The 21670-nt window shown below is 37.1% G+C and overlaps 1 protein-coding gene and 1 pseudogene across 6 annotated transcripts in view; both read left to right on the forward strand.

Moving 5' to 3' along the window:
• CEP126 (centrosomal protein 126) overlaps window positions 1–21670 on the forward strand; it is a 115756-nt gene that overhangs the window by 41033 nt on the left and 53053 nt on the right. For all 6 annotated transcript variants that reach the window (XM_020879388.2, XM_070473670.1, XM_070473669.1 and 3 more), the window contains exon 4: window positions 8635–8746. In XM_020879388.2, coding sequence (XP_020735047.2) covers window positions 8635–8746 — 112 coding nt within the window. The remainder of the gene's footprint in view (window positions 1–8634; window positions 8747–21670) is intronic.
• On the forward strand, window positions 8442–8573 carry LOC139037277 (U4 spliceosomal RNA; annotated as a pseudogene).

A 21670-nucleotide genomic window follows, 5' to 3' on the forward strand; every position in this document is an offset into this window, starting at 1 on the left:
AGAGGTATGAAAGATCATTAAGTTTTAAATTCATTGATTTTGAGTCTTCCTTGATCCATGCAAATGAGGAAATCAAGTCAACAACTAGAAAAATCTAACTGAAACTTAAGAAAAAGATATAGAATAGAAATTGTATTTGAGTCACCAATGAAAAGATACGTAGTTAGTAAAGGAAGCCATGTGCAAAGATAAGGTGAATGTTAGATATAGAGTACAGATTGAAGATAGAGCCTAAAAATAAGACCTAAATGACTACCATTTATTATAGGTAGAAAAAAAAACCTGAAAATGGATTTTGAGCAGTAGTTATCAGGAAAACAGAATGGGAAATAAAAGCAAATAAAGAAAATTGTATAAGAGGCAAAAGAAAAGGTAGTTTTTCTTAAGAAAGAGGATGTACTTGGTTGTGATAAATGCCTCAGAGTACTCACCCTCCTGGGTATCATTCACCCAGAAAGAGTGCTGACTACCCAAGGGCCTAGGTACAGAGAGTCAGAGTGTTAGTAAAAACAAACGGCATGTACATTCACTCAATAGAATATTATGCAGCTATTGAAAAGAAGAAACAATTTACAGACTGATATGGAATGATGTCCAGCAGACGTAAATTTACCATGAAGTCAATAAGGTTCAAGTTTCAGGACCTCTCTCTGTCAGGGTCCCTACATCTAATTTTGTATTAGTAATTTTGCATTATTTTTTCTTAATTGGGCCCCCAAATTATATAAGCCTTATACTTTCATAAAACCTGGATCTGTCCCTGATTTCCAGGATTTGTTGTCGTTCGGTCGTTGTATCCAACTCTTTGCAACCCCATGGACTGCAGCACACCAGGCTTCCCTGTCCTCCACTATCTCCCCGAGTTTGCTCAAACTCATGTCCATTGAGTCAGTGATGCCATCCAATCATCTCATCCTCTGTTTCCCCCTTCTTCTCTTGCCCTCAGTCTTTCCCATCATCAGGGATCTTTTCCAGTGAATCAGCTCTTCGCATCAGGTGGCCACACTACTGGGGCTTTAGCATCAGTCCTTCCAATGAATATTCAGGGTTTATTTCCTTTAGGATTGACTGGTTGATCTCCTTGCAGTCCAAGGGACTCTCAAGAATCTTCTCCAGCACCACAGTTCAAAAGCATCAATTCTTCAGCACCCAGCCTTCTTTATGGTCCAGCTCTCACATCTATACATGACCACTGAAAAACCATGGCTTTGAGTAGATGGAGCTTTGTTGGCAAAATGATGTCTCTGCTTTTTAAAACACTTTCCAGGATATATTTATTATTAAGTATAAAAACAAGGTTCAGATAAGTATGCTTAATATTCTGACTTCTTTGTAAGAAAAGGAGGAAATTAAAATGTATGTTAAGGGAGGAGATCAAGATGGTGGCATAGGAGGATATGGAACTCACCTCCCCAACAAACACATCAAAAATATATCTACACATGGAAAAGTTCTTGCTGAAGTATGTTAAGGGAGGAGATCAACATGGTGGCATAGGAGGATATGGAACTCACCTCCCCAACAAACACATCAAAAATATATCTACATATGGAAAAGTTCTTGCTGAAAACTAACTGGAAACTGACAGAAAGACTCCTGTACAACCAAGGCTGAAAAAAAAAGATCTTCATAGAATAAGATAGGGAGGAAAGAGAAGCAGTCAATGGAGGACCTATGTCCGGAGGGATACCCAAAGGAAAAGGGAGATTACACAGACAGAAATCCTCTCTGGGGAGTGAACGGTTCAAGCCACATACTAGACCCCCCGTCCTGGTACCCAGCACAAGGGAGATGAGCCCCTAGGCTGACTGGAGGGCTGGTGGGACTAATAGGAGGGCTGCAAGAAGCCTGGACTCCACTTGGGAGGCGTGCGCACACACTTATTCCCAAAAGAGGGCAGAGAAGGCAGATTGAGACTGCACAGTTGACTGGCTGGTCTCCTGAAACTGCTTGGGAGTACACCCAGCCTGAGCTCCACACTGGAGAGAGGGTTGCCCCAGCCAAGGAAGAACTCAGCCAGGAGACACAGAGGTAGCTCAGAACAAAAGTGGCATCCTTTGGGCAAGGACAGCCATTATGGGCACTGGCACAGGCAGCACATCAGAAGCAGCCTAAACTCTCTGTGGCCAAACTGTTGCACCCTGCACCTGGTCACACACTAGGAGTTCATACTTGCCCCTCTTGCTCCAGCACGGCTCACCTCAGGGGCCAGAGTGCTGATGTTGGGAGAGAGAAAAGCTCACACCTGAGCTAGCTCAGACCTGCTCCTCAGAGCTTCTATTCCAGGAACTTGGGACCCAACCCTGGTAGGGTGGTGGTACTCCCTGATGACAGGCGAAGGCCTAGCTCACTCTTGGCTCTGGCCCTAGCCTTTCCTCCCCAGCCCCAATCCTTCCAAAGTGATATGTATGGAAGCATGCCCTGTGTGATATGAGAGCACAACTTGAGAAAAGATGTGACCTGCGTTCATGTCAAATCCAGCTATCCCACCAAAACTGTTGGACACACAGGCTGTATAGGGCTGCTCCCACAAAATAACACCCCTTCAAATAGAATTGGTAACTGTTTCACCTAATTTCATAGAGATGGAGACTGTTAAGCAAATTCAGAAAATAGAGAAACTGATCTCAATTGAAAGAGCGAGAGAAAAAAAAATGAAACAGAAATAGTTTACCAGAGTATTCAAAGCAAAATGATAATGCTTACTGAATTAAGGAAAATATATATAATGGAATATTCAGTTCAGTTCAGTCGCACAGTCCTTTCCGAACTCTGCAGCACACCAGGCCTTCCTGTCCATCACCAAATCCCAGAGCTTACTCAAACTCATGTCCATTGAGTCGGTGATACCATCCAACCATCTCATCCTCTGTCATCCCCTTCCACCTTCAATCTTTCCCAGGATCAGGGTCTTTTCAAATGAGTCAGCTCTTCACACCAGGTGGCCAAAGTATTGGAGTTTCAGCTTCAACATCAGTCCTTCCAATGAACACCCAGAACTGATCTCCTTTAGGATGGACTGGTTGGATCTCATTGTAGTCCAAGGGGCTCTCAAGAGTCTTCTCCAGCACTACAGCTTAAAAGCATCAATTCTTTGGTGCTCAGCCTTCTTTGTGGTCCAACTCTCACATCCATATATCAATACTGGAAAAACCATAGCTTTGACTATATGGAACTTTTGTTGGCAAAGTAATGTCTCTGCTTTTTAATATGCTATCTAGGTTGGTCATAACTTTCCTTCCAAGGAGTAAGTGTCTTTTAATTTCACAGCTGCAGTCACCATCTGCAGTGATTTTGGAGCCAAAAAAACTAAAGTCTCTCACTGTTTCCATTGTTTCCCCATCTATTTGCCATGAAATGATGGGACCAGATGCCATGATCTTAGTGTTCTGAACCTTGAGTTTTAAGCCAACTTTTTCACTCCCCTCTTTCACTTTCATCAAGAGGCTCTTTAGTTCTTCTTTGCTTTCTGCCATAAGGGTGGTGTCATCTGCATATCTGAAATTATTGACATTTCTCTCGAAAATCTTGATTCCAGCTTCTGTTTCATCCAGCCCAGCGTTTCTCATGATGTACTCTGCATGTAAGTTAAATATGCAGGGTGACAGTATACAGCCTTGTCATACTCCTTTCCCGGTTTGGAACCAGTCTGTTCTTCCATGTCCAGTTCTAACTGTTGTTTTCTGACCTGTATACAGATTTCTCAAGAGGCAGATCAAATGGTCTGGTATTCCAATCTCTTGAAAAATTTTTCACAGTTTGTTGTGATCCACACAGTCAAAGGCTTTGGCATAGTCAATAAATCAAAAGTAGATGTTTTTTCTGGAACACTCTTGCTTTTTTGATGATCCAGCAGATGTTGGCAATTTGATCTCTTGTTCCTTTGCCTTTTCTAAATCCAGCTTGAACATCTGGAATTTCACAGTTCACATACTGTTGAAGCCTGGCTTGGAGAATTTTGAGCATTACTTTACTAGCATGTGAGATGAATGCAATTGTGCAGTAGTTTGAGCATTCTTTGGCATTGCCTTTCTTTGGGATTGGAATGAAAACTGACCTTTTCCAGTCCTGTGGCCACTGCTGCGTTTTCCATGTTTGCTGGGATATTGAGTGCAGCACTTTCACAGCATCATCTTTTAGGATTTGAAATAGCTCAACTGGAATTCCATCACCTCCGCTAGCTTTGTTCATAGTGATGCTTCCTAAGGCCCACTTGACTGCATTCCAGGATGTCTGGCTCTAGGTGAGTGATCACACCACCGTGATTATCTGGGTCGTGAATATCTTTTTTTTACAGTTCTTCTGTGTATTCTTGTCACCTCTTCTTACTGTCTTCTGCTTCTGTTAGGTCCCTACCGTTTCTGCCCTTTATTGAGCCCATCTTTGCATGAAATGTTCTCTTGGTATCTCTAATTTTCTTGAAGAGATCTCTAGTCTTTCCCATTCTATTGTTTTCCTCTATTTCTTTGCACAGATCACTGAGGAAGGCTTTCTTTTTTCTCCTTGCTATTCTTTGGAACTCTGCATTCAAATGCAGTATTCAAATGGGTATATCTTCCATTTTCTCCTTTGCCTTTTACATTTCTTCTTTTCTTAGCTATTTGTAAAGCCTCCTCAGACAGCCATTTTGCCTTTTGGCATTTCTTTTTCTTGGGGATGGTCTTGATCCCCTGCCTCCTGTACAATGTCATGAACCTCTGTCCATAGTTCTTCAGGAACTCTGTCTATCAGATCTATCTCTTGAATCTATTTGTCACTTCCACTGTATAATTGTGTTTGCTATGACCAGTGCCTTCTCTTGGCAAAACTTGGTTAGCCTTTGCCCTGCTTAATTGTGTACTCCAAGGCCAGATTTGCCTGTTACTCCAGGTGTTTCTTGACTTCCTACTTATGCATTCCAGTCCCCTATAATGAAAAGGACATCTTTTTTGGGTGTTATTAGTTCTAGAAGGTCTTCACAGACCCACTCAACTTCAGCTTCTTCACCATTACTATTCGGGGCGTAGACTTGGATTATTGTAATATGGAATGATTTGCCTTGGAAATAAACAGAGATCATTCTGTCGTTTTTGAGATTGCACCCAAGCACTGCATTTTAGACTCTTTTGTTGCCTATGATGGCTACTCCATTTCTTCTAAGGAATTCTTGCCCACAGTAGTAGATATAATGGTCATCTGAGTTAAATTCACCCATTCCAGTCCATTTTAGTTTGCTGTTTCCTAAAATATCAACGTTCACTGTTGCCATCTCCTGTTTGGCCACTTCCAATTTGCCTTGATTCATGGACCTAACATTCCAGGTTCCCATGCAATATTGCTCTTTACAGCATTGGACTTTTACTTCCATCACCAGTCACATCCACAACTGTGTGTTGTTTTTGCTTTGGCTCCGTCTCTTCATTCTTTCTGTAGTTATTTCTCCAGTGATGTCCAGTAGCATGTTTGGCACCCTCTGACCTGGGGAGTTCATCTTTCACTGTCCTATCTTTTTACCTTTTCATACCATTCATGGGGTATTGAACAGTAATGGAATATTACTCAGCTATAAAAAGAATGAAATTCCACCATTTGCAGCAATGTGGATGGACTTAGTATTATGCTTATTAAAATGTCAAAGACAAACTTACATTTAAAAATAAATATGTTATCACTTATATGAAAATCTTAAAAAAATAAGTGAGTGTATGTTTAAGAAAAACAAACAAGACTTCCCTGGTGGTGCAGTATTTAGCAATCTGTCTGTCAATGCAAGGGACACGGGTCCAGTCTCTAGTCTGGGAAAATTCCACATGCCACAGAGCAATAGGCCCACACACCACAACTCCTGAGCCCGCACTCTGGAGCCTGTGCTCTGCAACAGGAGAAGCCACTGCCCTAAGCCTGCGCACTGCAGCCAGGAGTAGTTCCCGCTCACCCCTGCTAAAGAAAGCCTGCACCAAACAACACAGATCCAGCAACAGCCCAAATAAATAAATAAAAAATCCTTAGAGATATAGAGAACAAACTAGTGATTACCCGTGGGAGAGTGAAAAAGGAGGGACAAATAGGGGTATGGGTTAAAATACACAAACTACTATTAATATGAATAAAATAGATAAGCAACAGGGATATATTGTACCTCACAGGGAAACATAACCATTATTTTTAATAACTTTAGAAATAATATAATCTATAAGAATATAGAATATCTGGTTGTGTACCTGAAACTAAGCTAGGATTATAAATTAACTATACTTCAACTTTTAAAAATAGAATATATATTTATGTATGTTTATATCTGCATAAACAGTGAAAGAATACACAAATACCAGTTAGAGCAAAACTTCCAAATTTGTGTTATATTTTTTTGATTTCTAAATATACATATGTTACCTGTACAAAATATCAAAATTTTAAGGAAGTTTACTGTCATGAATGAAGAACAACAAAGCTGTGATAAACAACTGTTTACTTAATTGTCTATTCATTTAGTTTGTTCTCAAATATTAGAGTTATACCAAGAGTTCACCCAATATGCATGATAGCTAATGCTTCCCCTTGCTATGAAAAAGGGATGGGTTGGGGGTTTTAATGAGTTCAGAAAATTGTCGGAGTCAGAGAATTGTTGGAGTTACACTATCAGGGCAAAAGAACTAGAAAGAGGAGCCTAGTAGTTTAAATGAAATAATAAAGCCCTAATACACAATTAATACTCAAAAAATGTAGACTTGAATATTCATCATTAAGTATGAGGTACTGACCAGGACATCATTATATAATAACAACAATAAACAGCAATGAGTGTTTGTCAATGACCCAGGTTAGTTTTAAAAGTAGTTTTTAATTCTCTTTGATAGTAAGTGGTGTTAATTAAAGCAAATCTCAAGCTATAATCTAGCTCAACTAAACATTGTTTTTAACAAACCACACACAAAAAAATCAGTGTAACTTTTTCACTAAGTTCAATAAAGCCCCAGCTCTTATCTTAGGTGCTCTGACTACACTTTATGTGAAGATCCATTCAGACTTACACAGTCACATTCTAGAGACAAAAGTATGTGCCTTCTGGCAGTGTACAATCAGGGATGTTCCTGTTTAACAGCTGGAGCCAAGACTAATTAGAGGTCAAACCTCAATGCCACCTGTAAAGGTATAGGGTATAGACTCCCTAGATTCTTATTCTCTGTTCATGCAAGGGTAGGGAGTGATTAAAGTATTTTAGGAAAGTCCACCTGTCTTGAATATCTTTAATTTCAACAAAGAAAGTTCATTTTTAACATTCATCAGGCTATGCAGCTAGCCATTAGTTTTACCAATAAACAACAATTTGGGACATTGCTTATGCTCATTAGAAAAACAATCAAAATCTAAGGCTTGATAGTTTCTGCCTCAAGAGGATTGGTCCTTCATGGTTAGAATATCCAGCAAACCATCTCATAACTAGCATTTTTCACTAGTATTTTATGCAATCACCCTTTGACTCTAGAGTTCAAGTTTGAACTAACACATTCATCGTAACATACTGATTTTGCTTAAAAATTTTAAGGTTAATAACAAACATCAAAATCATGATGATATGGGTTTTTTTAAAGGAGAAAAGAGGAAAAAATAGCTTGGTAGCATCATTGGAGAGCTAGAAAGTCAGCTATCTTATCTTCAGGCCCTCAGTTATTTGTAGTTACTTGTATCTCCCCCTAAGAGGACTGCAGGAAAGCAATATCCTTTAAATAGAAGGTTTGTTTCAAGTTGAACAAGAAGGTGTGTACCAAAGTGCACAGTGGAAATACTTTGGAAAGTGGATACTTATGGGAGCGAAGGTTGGATTAGAGGTTGTGCAGAGTGATATGTGGATGAGTGTCCATGTAATGTGTGACCCTGAACAAGTTACTAGGCCTTGTTTCAGTTTCCTCAGTTGCAAATGGAGATTGGGGCTTCTCTGGTGGCTCAGTCAGTAAAGAATCTGCCTGAAAGGCAGGAGACCCAGGTTCAATCTCTGGGTTGGACAGATCTCTTAGAAAAGAATGTGGCAACCCACTCCAGTATTCTTGCCTGGAGAATCCCATGGACGGAGGAGCCTGGCATGCTTCAGTCCATCGGGTTCCAAAGAGTTGGACACGACTTAGTGATTAACACTTTCTTTCTTTCAAAGCCCTTAGTGAGAATAAAGTAGTTAATACTTATACAGTGCTCAAAAATAATGTCTTTAACAGTAAATGCTCAATAAATGTTAACTGCTATTTTTATATCTTCCCCTTTTCTTCATAAGGTTATTTGTAAATTTTGTCAGAAATTTATGGAATTATAAGGTTAGATATAATGGGGTTTGCATGCCAGATCAAAGAGCCTGGACATTTCTCAGATTTCATTTTTCCAAAAAAGTAGTCTTAAAATTGGTGATGAGAATTTTGAAATAACTATTTCTTATTGGGAAGTGGATGTTTAAATTTAAAATATACTGTTCAAGCTTTGCACGATGGCAGTATCATAGCCAATGAGGTTTACCCAAGGCGCGATTATTGCTAATTGAAAATATATTGTTCAAAATAAATTTGTCACAAAAGTTTTAAGATAGTATTTTATCATTGACCAATTAAATTATGTATAAAGAGATTGTTGAAGTGATTCAGTACTATATGATCTTTATTATTTCCTTAGTTCTTCAAAGACCAGTTCTTCCATTAGAAGATGCCCTCAAACAAATTCAGGAATCCAACCTAAAATCAGAAGTAAACCTTCCCTCTTCCCACAGACCAATAATAAACTGGAGGTAAGTAACTTATGATTATCATGTATAGTTACTAATATATGGTAATTAAATAGCTCTCTAGTTGCTGAGTTTACAGGCCTTTTCATCAATTACTCCTCACCTCTATTTTATAGTATACTATTTTATTTTCACACATTGAATTGAGGTAGAGTGTAATACAAATTGCTTCAAGAGTAAGTAAAAATTTTAATTTCTTGTCTTTAGTTTTACAGTGTTGCTTATGTTGAGTAATTTTCTATGGGAACTATCATAAAAACCATTTCAAAGTATTGATACTGGTTTTACTGAGAGGGAAAAAAAAGTTGAACAACAGTGATATAAATTTAGATAAAAAGAGTAACTTTATGGTAGAACTTTATGGGTTTTTCCTCACTGAAAATCTTTCCTGGATGGATATCTTTAAAAAAAACTACTACAGTGCCTCCTGGTTCCTCTCTAGGTTAGTTTTAATGAATCATCTTGATTCAGTAGGATGGACCAACCAACTAGAGAGTACCCTCTGACATCCTGTATTTTCCATTTATTTACTATAAATGTTTCTTGAACCTACTATGTACACAGCAGTAGATCAGCCATTGTGAAGGGGATATGGAGAAATATAATATTCAAAAATATAATCCCAAATATAATCTAGGAGAAAGTGAAATAATGCTTTAAAAATTATAGAACAGTACCAAATAGGTAATAATAATAATATTTAATGTTTACTTATATAAAGATATATATACATAATTCATATGTAGAGTATGTTAATATTTTACCTATTTATAATGTATATACTAAAGTATTTCCAATTTTAGAATACCTGTGGCAAACTGTTCCCTTAATGAGATCTAAGAACAATTAAATTCATTCTCTCAAGTCTTTATTATAGTTCAAGAAAGACCTCATGGAATAGAAGAATCTTCAGCAAAACTTTGAAGAAAATAGGAGTTAATCATGAAACAAGGGGGTAGATGGTATTCCAGACAGAGGGATGAGAATGTGGAAAGGCCAAGAGTAGTAGAAGGAATGATATGTTCCAGGAGTAAGAGTATGGCTGAATAACAGAATACAAAATAGCAATAGCTTCATTAGGTATGAGATTGGAGAAGTAAATACACCTGTATGCTAAGGCATATAAGCTTTATCCTGAAAGTTTAAGAGGCATCAGTGAAGGATTTAAGCAGATGGGTAATAAGATCCACTTTTCCTGTTTAACAACATATCCTTCTCTGTGGTGAACAAGTGTGGATAGCTGATTGAAAGAGGACAGCACAGACTATTTCAGTGTCTGTGACTGAAAATACTTAGGTCTGGGGCTCAAGAGAAAGGTCTAGACTTAGACATTAGAAGCCGAAACAATGGATGGGGTCAGCAGTGGAGATTATGTACTATGGCAGCAGAACTAGGATAGAGCACGACAGAAGAGCAATATATAGGAAAGTGAAAAAAGAGAAGCCTACAGATAGAAACAGTAGTTGCTAGAGGCCATATATAGGGAGAAGATGGAACTAAGCAAGTATAGACTTTCATGGGGAAAAAGCTTACGGAAATCAAATGGCTTCTAGGTAATCATTAATATGAGAAGTTTTACCAGCTGGGACACTGGCAGAAAACATGTAGTATTTAAAAGGGGTAACTGAAAAGAGGTTAGTAAAGAGACTGGGAGGCCAACAGAGGATGATGAAGCCACCCCAAAACTGACAGCAAACTCAGTATTTTCACCACAAACCTAAACTGTAAACAGCTGTAGCTGTATAAGAGGGCTACTAGGTAGAGGACCATTGCCACTGCTAAACCAAGTCAAGTGGAGAGGAAGCCTGAGAAGTGATTATCAAAAACCACTTTGTTCGGTCACATTCCCACCTCTCGCTAGTCCCTTTCTTTGTTCAAAACAGCCATAAATCAAAAGGCAGGGTATCATTCAGTCTCTGCCTAGCTAAGTGTGGGAAATGAATCTGGAATGGCAAAAAGAAAATATCCAGCTTAGAGGGAATATGCCCCATATAATTCAAAACAGAAAAGTCACTTTGGCAGTTTTTCTCAAAGAAATTTCAGTGGAGGGATGGAGACAGAAAAGAGACTGCAATGAGTTGAGAGGAAACTGCTGAGCGAGAAAGAAAAAATACCAACTGCAGCTTGTCTGTGAAAGGAAAAGAGTGGTAGAACAGTAGCCAAAGGGGATGTTGGGTCAAAATATGGCCTTTTCCCTTATGATGGAAGAACTATTATCCTGTTAAATATGGATGTCAAACTAATGAGTAACAGAAATGCAGTCTAGAAAGGTAGAAGATAAAAATGTAAAGTCTTAAGTACCTATTATGTGCTGTACATTGATTAGCAAGAGTTATAATATGAATGAAGTATAGTCCTCCACCCAAGAAGTGTTTGCAGTTATAATACTGTGTAATGGTAATTACACTGTAAGACTCAAACAATACTGTGAAATGTGGGCAGTTACAGAAATACTAGCAAAGTGATAAAGGGCTTTCCTGGTGGCTCAGTCACTAAAGACTCCACCTTTAGTACAGGAGACATGAGTTTGATTGTTGGCTCAGAAAGATACCCAGGAGAAGGGAATGGCTACCCACTCTAGTATTCTTGCCTGGAGGATCCCATGGACAGGGGAGCCTGGCAAGCTACAGTTCATGGGGTCGCAAAGAGTTGGATACAACTGAGTGACTAAGCATACACACACAAGTGATGAAGTACAAAATTTAAAGTTGGAGACTTAAAGGATGAGTACAAATTGTCTACTAAAGAAGTACAGCTTGATTTCTGGCATGTTCAGGCCTACAGTGTTGTAAAAGGCAAAGACACCTGAGGAAATAGAATTTGTTCAGAGTAACAAGACTGTAATATATGTTGCTGGTACGATGAGAGATTATCTAGAAATGTAGATTGAGGTCAGATGTGAATGCTTGTATTTGAGCTAGAAGCTAGAAGGTTTTTATTTCATCCTATAACTAGTAGAAAGCCAATGGAGGTTTTAAACAGAGTGACATAGTCCTCTTTATATTGGAAGATAATTGGTATGAATGTTGGAGAATGAAAAGAATGGAAAGAAACTGGAAGCAAGGAGACTAGAGAAACTTGATGGGCTAATGCAAGTGACAGATCATTACTACCTAAACTAAAATAGTACTATTTTGTATAGTGAGAAAAGGTGGGACCTCCCTGTTCATCCAGTGGTTAAGACTTTGTCTTCCAGAGGGTGCAGGTTTGATCCTTGGTTGGGGAGCTCAGATTCCATATGCCTCATGGCCAAAAAAGACAGAACAGAAGCAGTATTGTAACAAATTCAATAAAAACTTCTAAAAAAAGAAAAAGACAGATCTAATAAAGAATAAAAATATTTTGAGATTAGAAGGAAAAGATAAGAGAAGTAAAAAATCAAAATGCCCTTTATGGCAGAGAAGAGACATAAATGTTTAAGAATGCTGATTAATCAGAAATGTAAGAAGTGGAGTATAAAAAATGGGAGCTGAAGAGGACCTGAGCTTACCTCCCATAACAAACAATTCAAAAATACATCCACATGTGGAAAAATTCATGGAAAGCTAACTGGAAACTTACAGAAGGACCCTTATATAACCAAGGTTGTAAGAAAGATACACATGTAATCAGGCAGGATAGGAAGAAAAGCATCAGGTAAGGAGTCTGCCTCTGGGAGAGGACTGAAAGGAAAAAGGAGATCATACAGGCAGACACCCTGAGAAGTGAGTGAGTCCAACTCTAGACTGGGCATCCCCATCCTGGAGTCCTGCACATAGAAGACAAGCCCCTCTGGCTGCTTGGAGAACCACTGGGAAGGCTAGCAAAGCCTAGACTCCACTCATGAGGAGAGTGCAAATGTTAGCTTGCCACCAGACAGGGCAGAGAGAGGTGTACCCTAGTAGCTGCCGCCATGTCACATACCCCCGTCTGAGCCACATAAATGTCACCCTGCTTACTCCAAGCCACAATGGCCCTGGGTCTCAGGTATTCAGGACCTGGGAAAATAGTCAATCTAAGGATCCAAATGTGTCCTGGGGGCCAGGGATATAGTCTAGATAGAGCAGTGTCCATTTCTGGTGCTTACTCAAATAGCACCCAAGAACTAGCCCAGACTTTGATGGCAGTGCAGGTGCTTGAATTCCCACAACCACCATGCCATGTTCAAGCCTAGTGCAGGGAGAAGGAAAAATACACACCTAAAGGAAGCAGAACAAGCTTGAGCCCAAATTTGAGGGCTTTTGCTCCCACAACTTAGGAGCAGATCTCACCCCTGACAGGACAGTGATGGCCACTGAACATAGAAGAAGTACTGTCCCACACCTTGCACAGGCTCTAACTCCTCCATTACCAGCCATACTGCCTTTCCAGTGTGGTAGAGGCCAGCATACCATGAGGAAAGACATGACTTGCATGCACATCTAATCCAGTCCTCCCTCCAAATACATTGGGCACACACAGTCTGCATAGGGACACACCCATATAAGAATACCCCTTCAAGACTGTAATAGGTAACTCTTTCACCTAAAGTGAGAGACATAGAAAGTTAAGTAAATTAAAAGGGCAGAGGAACCTGCAACCTCAGATAGTCTACCCAGTGAGATTATCATTTAGAATAGAAGATGAGATAAAGAACTCCTCAGACAAGCAAAAACTAAAAGAATTCAGCAATAATAAACCTACTCTAAAAGAAATGTTGAAGGGTCTTCTCAAAATGAAAAAGAAGAATCTATAGGAAAGGGAAAACCCCAATAGGAAAGACATATATAGTGGGGATTGAAGATTACTTAAATAAGCTAGTACATAAATTAAAAGACAAAAATTGTAAAAAAAAAAAAAACTATAACTACAATAGTTATGGGATAAACATGAAGATGTAAAAAATTACATCAGAAACACAAAATGTGGGGGAGAGTAATGAAAAATGTAGATCTCTTAGAATGTGAATTTAAATGACTATGAGTTTAAAGCAAGTAGACATAATTACGGTTTACCATGGTTTCACAAATAGATACAAAACAAACAGGAAGCATGGAACTCAAGCATACTACAAAAGAAAATCATCAAACCAGAAAAAGAGAGAGACAAAAAGAGAGAAAAATGACAAAGCAACTTGAAAACAAGTAATAAATTGGTAATAAGTATATACCTATTAATAAATTACTTTACATATCAATGGATTAATGCTTCAATCAAAAGACACAGATAGCTACTTGAATTTTTAAAAAGACCCTTCGATGTGCTGCCTGCAAGAGATTTACTTAAGGCAAAAGATACAAACAAAGTGAGGATACAGAAAAGGATATTTTATGCAAATGGAGATGACAACAAAACAAAGGCTTAGTGAAAGACAAAAAGAGTGCTATATAATGATAAAAAGAGATCAGTACAAGAAGAGGATATATAGTCTTTGACATATACATACCCAATACAATAGTACCTAACTGTATAAACAATAACAAACATAAAAGGAGAAATTGACAATAGTGCAATAATTACAGGAGACTTTAACACCCCACTGATATCAATGAACAGATCATCCAGAAAGAAAGTCAATAAGGCAATTGTGGTAAAGTAATTCTTTGCCACCCCATGAACTGCAGCATGCCAAGCTTTCCTGTCCTTCACAATCTCCTGGAGTTTGCTCAAATTCATGTCCACTGAGTCAGTGATACTATCTAACCATTTCATCCTCTGCCACCCTCTTCTTTTGCCTTCTTCTTTCCCAGCATCAGGGTCTTTTCTAATGAGTCAGCTCTTTGCATCAGGTGGTCAAAGTATTGGAGCTTTAGCGTCAGTCCTTCCAATGACTATTCCAGGTTGATTTTCTTTAGGACTGACTGGTTTGGTCTCTTTGCAGTCCACGGGGCTTCTCTGATGGCTTAGACTGTACAGAATCCACCTGCAATGCAGGATATCCAGGTTTGATCCCTGAGTAAGGAAGATCTCCTGGTTAAGGGAATGGCTACCTACTCCACTATTCTTGCCTGGTGAATTCCATGGACAGGGGAGCCTGGTGGATAACAGTCCACCCAGTCGCAAAGAGTCAGACATGACTGAACAACTAACATATATCACATACTAGGTCTCAAAACAAGACTCAACAAATTTAAGAGGATAGAAATTATATCAAGCTTTTTCTTTTCCAACCTCAAGGGTATGAAACTGAAATCAACTACAGAAAGAAAAACAGAAAAGAATAAACATGTGGAGACCACACAACATGCTACTAAAAAAAGGGGGTAACGAATAAATCAAAGAGTAAATCAGAAAATACCTCAAAACAAATGAAATGGGAAGCAAAGCTTTCCAATTTATGTGATACAGCAAAAGCAGTTCTAAGAGGTTAGTTCATAGCAATACAGTCCTTCCTCAAGAAATAAGAAAAAATCTCAAACAACCTAACCTATCACCTAAAAGAATTAGAAAAAGAATAAAAAAAGCCCAAAGTTAGCAGAAGGAAGGAAATAATGATATCACATACATGTGGAATCTGAAAAATAATAGAAATGAATCTATTGATGTATACAAAACAGAAACCAACTCACAGGCATAGAAAACAAATGTATGGTTAACAAATGGGAAAGGAGGGATAAATTAGGAATATGGAATTAACAGATGCAAACCACTTATATATAAAATAAATAAGCCAGAAGGATTTATTGCATAGCATAAGGAACTATAGTTAATATCTATAATAATCTAAAATATAAATAATCTGAAATATATATGTGTATATATAACTGAATCACTTTACTGTACACCTAATACAATATTGTAAATCAACCGTGCTTCAATTTTTTTAAAAGTCATTTCCTAGGAGAGAAAAAACACAGTAGAAAAGATGAATGAAACCAAGAACTAGTTTTTTGGGAAAAAAAACAGGCTCACCAAGAAGAAAAGAGAGAGGATCCAAATAAAATAAGAAAATAAAGAGGATAAATAACAACCAATACCACAGAGATACAAAAAAAAAATCATAATAGAGTATTGTGAACAGTTTATATGCCAATAGATTAGACAGCCTACAAGAAGTGGACAAATTTCTTGAAACATACAGCTGCCAAGACAGTCAAGAAGAAATAGACAATTTGAACAGAAGACCATTCACTAGATGTGAAGTTGAATTTAAAAAAAAAAATGCCCAGCCAACAAAATTCCAGAACAGGACAGCCTCACAGGGCAATTCTACTAAATGTATAAAGAAGAATACCTGTCCCAATCAAATTATTCCATAAACTTAAAGAGTTTATGAGAACACTCCCAAATTCATTCTGCAAGACAACCCTTACCCTGATACCAAAACAAGGCAAAGACACTACACAAAAAAAGAAAAAATTATAGGCCAATATTTTTGATGAATATAGATGCAAAAATCTTCAACAAAATATTAGCAAACCAAATCCAACAATACATAAAAAGAATCATACATCATGATCAAGTTAAATTTATTTCAGGGTCACAAGGATGGTTTGAGATACATAAATCAATTGATTTGATATACCATATTAACAAAAGGAGAGATAAAAATTACATGATTGTCTCAATAGATACAGAGAAAACACTTGACAAAATTCAGTGTCTATTTATGATAGAAACCCTCATCACAGTGTGTATAGAGGGAACATATCTCAACATAATGAAGGCCATTTATGACAAATCCAATAGCCCACATCTTATTCAATTGTGAAAGATTTTTAAATTTTCCTTTAAAATCAAGACAAGACAAAAATGTCCACTTTCAGTGCTTCTATTTAACATAGTGTTGGAATTCCTAACCACAGAAAAAGTAATAAAAGTTATCCAAATTTGAAGATGAAGAGGTAAAACTCGCTCTGCAGATGACATAACACTCTATAGTCTCCACCCAAGAACTATTAATATTAGAAACTAATGAATTTGGCAAGGTTCTGGGATGTAAGAATAATGTGCAGAAATCTGTCATCTTTTGTACACTAATAATGAAATATCAGAAATAGAAAGTAAACAATCCTGTTTAAAATCACATCAAAAAATAAAATACCTAGGAGTAAACTTAGCCAAGAAAATGAAAGGCCTGTACTCTGAAAACTATAAAACCTGATGAAGGAAACTGAAGATGATTCAAAGAAATGTAAAGCTATTCCATGCTCTTGGATTGGAGGGAGTAATATCATTAAAATGGATGTAATACCCAAAGCAATCTACAGATTTAATACAATCTCTATCAAAATACCTATGACATTTTTTCACAGATCTAAAACAAATAATGCTACAACTTATGTGGAATCACAAAACATCCCGAAATGACAAAACAATCCTGAGAATAAAGAACAAAGCTGGAGATAGAACCATCTCAGACTTTTGACTGTACTACAAAGCCGCAGAAATCAAAACAGTAGTGTTACTGGCCCAACAGACACATTGACTAGTGATACTGAATAGAGAGCCCAGTAATAAAGCCACACACTTAGAGTCAATTAACCTGTGACAAAGGGGACAAGAGTACACAATAGAGAAAAGACAAGCAGTGCAGGGAAAACTGGACAGCTACATGTAACAGAATGAAATTAGAACATTCTCTAACACAGTGTACAAAAGTAAAAACTCAAATGGATTAAAGACATGAATGTAATACCAAAAACTGTAAAACTCCTAGAGGAAAACAGAAGCATAACACTCTTTGACATAAATCATAGCAATTTTTATGGATCTGTCTCTTAAATCAATGGAAATAAGAGCAAAAATAAACCAATATGATCTAATTAAATGCAAAAGCTTTTGCACCACAAAGGAAACCATCAACAAGAAGACAACCTACTTTTTAAAAATTGGAGAAAATATTTGTAAATGATATAACTGAAAAGGGGCTAATAGCCAAAATACATAAACAGCTCAGTTTAATACTTAGAAATCACATCCCAGTTTTCCAGATGACTGGATTAAAAGAAGACGTGTATGTATATGGTAGAATATTACTCAGCTATAAAGAATAAAATTCTACCATTTGCAGCAACATAGATGGACCTAGAGAATACAGTGCTTAGTGAAATAAGTCAAACAAAAGCAGGTATTGTATGATATCACTTATATGTGGAATCTAAAAATACGGATAAATGTACATGCAAAACAGACATACAGATATAGAAACAAACTTGTGGTTGCCAGAGAGAGGGGGGAGGACAAATTAGGGGTATGAGATTAACAGATAGAAACTGCTATATATAAAATAGATAAATGGGACTTCCCTGGTATTCCAGTGGTTAAGATTCCCTTAAACTGCAGGGGGCTCAGGTCCGGTCCTTGGTGAGGGAACTAAGAAACTGCATGCTGTGTAATTAAAAAAATAATAACAAAATAAAATAGATAAGCAACAAGAATATACTGTATAGTATAGACAATTATGCCCATTATCTTACAGTAACCTATAATTTAGTATAACCTGCAAAAATACTGAATCAGGTGCTGTATACATGAATTTAACATAATACTGTAAATCATCAAAAGAATAAATTAAAGAATAAGAATAATGTGATAAGTTTCATATAGAATAAAGTGTCTCTTGATATAAAAATATTGTAGTATGGAGAGGATAGTGCAGGAAAATCAAGAGATATTCCAGCAATGAGTTTAAAAGGACTTGAGTTAAAAGAGTGGTAGTGAAATACAAAAGAAAGACAGAAGAAAAAGGTATTTCATGGAAAGACTAGATTATAACTTTGGTGTATGTTGGGATAAAGAAAATGAAAGAAGTATAAAAATCGAAAGAGGGTGAAATTTTAAATCTTGATCATTGAGGGAATTTCCTGACTTTAAAAATTATGAAGAATGTAATAAAAGTGTATAGGTTTAACAAGATATTGTTAAACTTCATTTGAGCTTTATGAATTTAGAGAGTAAATATCTAAGTAGAAATGTATAAAAACAGTTTAACCTAAGATGAAACAAGAGCTCAAGGCTATAGAAATAAATTTTAAGGTCTTGATTGTATATGTTATTGCTCGCTTTTTATGTGTAGTTATGCCTGCCGCACCAAACTGTAATATTGTAGAGAACAATAGCTTATTCTTACTCAGGCAGATATTCCCTATGATGCTTAGTTCAGCGCTGTGCATGTTGGAAATATTCAATAAATACTTTAAACAGAGAAACATCACTGGCATTATGAAAACTCAGAGGATATAAACATGATCTGAAGCTTAATAAATGAGGAAGATATTTATCAAAGACATTGAGAGGGAACTCCAGAAAGTTGGAACAAATAGTATGTGAAAAGGAATAAAGGTATAAAAGGACATGCTGTATTAAGAGAGCTGAAAGAGGTAGTTCATTTTGTTTTAATTTTTATTTTATGTTGGAACATAGTTGATTAGCAGTGTTGTGTTAGTTTCAGGTATATTGCAAAGTGATTCAGTTATACATATATACATGTATCTATTTTTCAAATTCTTTCCCCATTATGTTATTACAGAATATTGAGCAGTGTTCCATGTGCTATACAGTAGGTCTGTTGTTTATCTGTTTTAAATATAGCACTGTGTACATGTCAATCCCAAACTCCCAATCTATCTCTTCCCTTCTGGTAACTATAAGTCAGTTACAAGTCTGTTCTATTCTGACTAGTGTGTACACTGAGAAATTGTAGACAGATAGGTTGTTTAGAAGGGAAGCCATGAGTTGTCATGAAGAGCCTTGTTAAGGAATTTGTCCTAAAAGCAATGACTGAGTGATTTTAAGCAAGCATATAACATTTATATTTTAGGAATATTGCCAGAATGAGGGAGAATATAGTAAGACTAAAGGTGAAAAAATCAGACAAAATGGTACTTTAGTAAATGAAAACAATGACTTATTAAGACCTACTTAGTAGATAGAATCAATAATTTGGTAACTTCTTAAGAACCAAAAGGAATCAAGAATGGATTTGGTTGGTTAATGGATAGTGAAATGATTTATCAAAATAAGGACTGTTCAGGACAAAGAGGTTTAAGGGAGAGAGTAACTGGAAGAATGATGATAAATTGTGAGTTTGAGACACTTATGAACTATTTTGGAGTCAATTTCTCATTGGTAAGATGTCTGGGCCATGAATATAGATATGATAGTTGTCAATGAATGGACAAGTTAAAGCCATGGTTCAGTCCCTGGTGGCTCAGATGGTAAAGAATCTGCCTGCAATGCAGGATACCCAGGTTTGATCCATGGGTTGGGAAGGTCCCCTGGAGAAGGGAATGGCAACCCACTCCAGTATTCGTGCCTGGAAATTCCACGGACAGAGGAGCCTAGTGGGCTACAGTCCATGGGGTCACAAAGAGTCGACACAACTGAGTGACTAACACTTTAATACCCACCAGTGGTGGTCTTGGTTCAGCTGAACACTCAAACTCATGACTGCAGTAGGCCAGGTTTGACCTCAATTAGAAGACATGAAACACAGCATGCCAATAGGCAACATTCTTCAATAGGAGGAATCCTCATGGCATGCCGTGAAATAGTCAAAGGGCTCATCTTTGCTAGGGGCCAGCCAGCCCCTCTTCCCATAAGTGACGTCAAAATGTGCAGACAGCCACCCTGGGTTAGAAATCCTATGTTCTAAACAGGAGCCAATATTTCTTGTAATGACTCTATATGAATAGCTTCCATGAAAGCAACATGTTCAGTTTTAAGAATTGCCACACTTGGGGAAACCCAAAGCTATAGCTTCCTACCAGTCCTTCCTATGACTTATTCACAGTCCCGTCAGTACAGACAGTTTATCCATGAAGGGTCATTGTTTACATCTGTGTGCCTGAAACACAGTCCTAGTTCTACTAATAATCCAGGGAACAGAGATAGCGAGTTAACCCAGAGTTGAATAGTCCACAGAGGATGGATTTTATTAACCCTCACTTACATAGACATACAGATAAGATCACACAGACAATATGAATAAGATTACGCAGAGAATATGGATAGACAAGCAGAGGATTGCGTAACTCTCAAATATTCCAGGATATCCAAGCAAAGAAAGAGGAGTGAAGAAAGAGCCTGAGGAGAAATCAGAGAAGTTGTGAAACATCCAGGAACATAGGATAATATGAAAACCAAGGGAAAGATAGTGGTCAAGAAGTGTCTCTTTTTGCAGTTAGGTCAATTAGTTAATAATCACTAGCAAAAGCAGTACATTGGAGAGAAGAAGACAGATGGCTGTAGATTAAAGAACAAATGGAAGCTGAGACAGTGAACACAGTGTAATTTTAGAATACTCACTGGAAATTTTTGTCTCAAAAAGGAAGATAACAAACAATTAGAGGGGGTTTAGGGTCCAGGGGAATTTAGAGGAATAAAAAATTCCAAGTCATTTAGTTTAGAAGTAATGTGCACTTTTATATACAGGCTTTCTGCTCTATTAGGTTTATTTTTCTGTGTATTATTATCCTGATAACATCAACTATTTTCAATCAAAAAAAACTCTTTTGCACTATGAATAAAGGCATAGACATTTTTGTTCAACAGTGTACACTTTCCTAAAGTCTTAGAAGAAGTAACACATCAGACAACTTTGATTTTACTGTAGCAAACAAACATATAGTTATTGTTATACCAAATCTGTGCTAGGACCATTGTACCAATTTTCTTTTACAAGAAATTATTTCCATTCTAAACTAGAATACATAGTTTTCAGTTATTGTTGTAATATACTATTATTACTATGACTTCACAATGTCTATATCTCTATATACACACACATAAACTTTATGTATTTGGAATACAACAAATGTATACAATTTATGGAGAGAACACCCTTGTTTACTTATTATAAAGTTAAGCTCCTCTCCACAGATAACTGACAGTATTAAAATAATTTATGTGAAAATGCTTTATAAACTATAAAAATACTGTACTACAAATGTGAAAGCTTGGAATATTAAAGATCAGGTGTTGTTAGTAGAAATATTTATATGTACTATGATTAAAAATATAATTAGG

This window comes from Odocoileus virginianus, chromosome 10 (assembly GCF_023699985.2).
Source record: "Odocoileus virginianus isolate 20LAN1187 ecotype Illinois chromosome 10, Ovbor_1.2, whole genome shotgun sequence".
Classification (NCBI taxonomy): domain Eukaryota; kingdom Metazoa; phylum Chordata; class Mammalia; order Artiodactyla; family Cervidae; genus Odocoileus; species Odocoileus virginianus.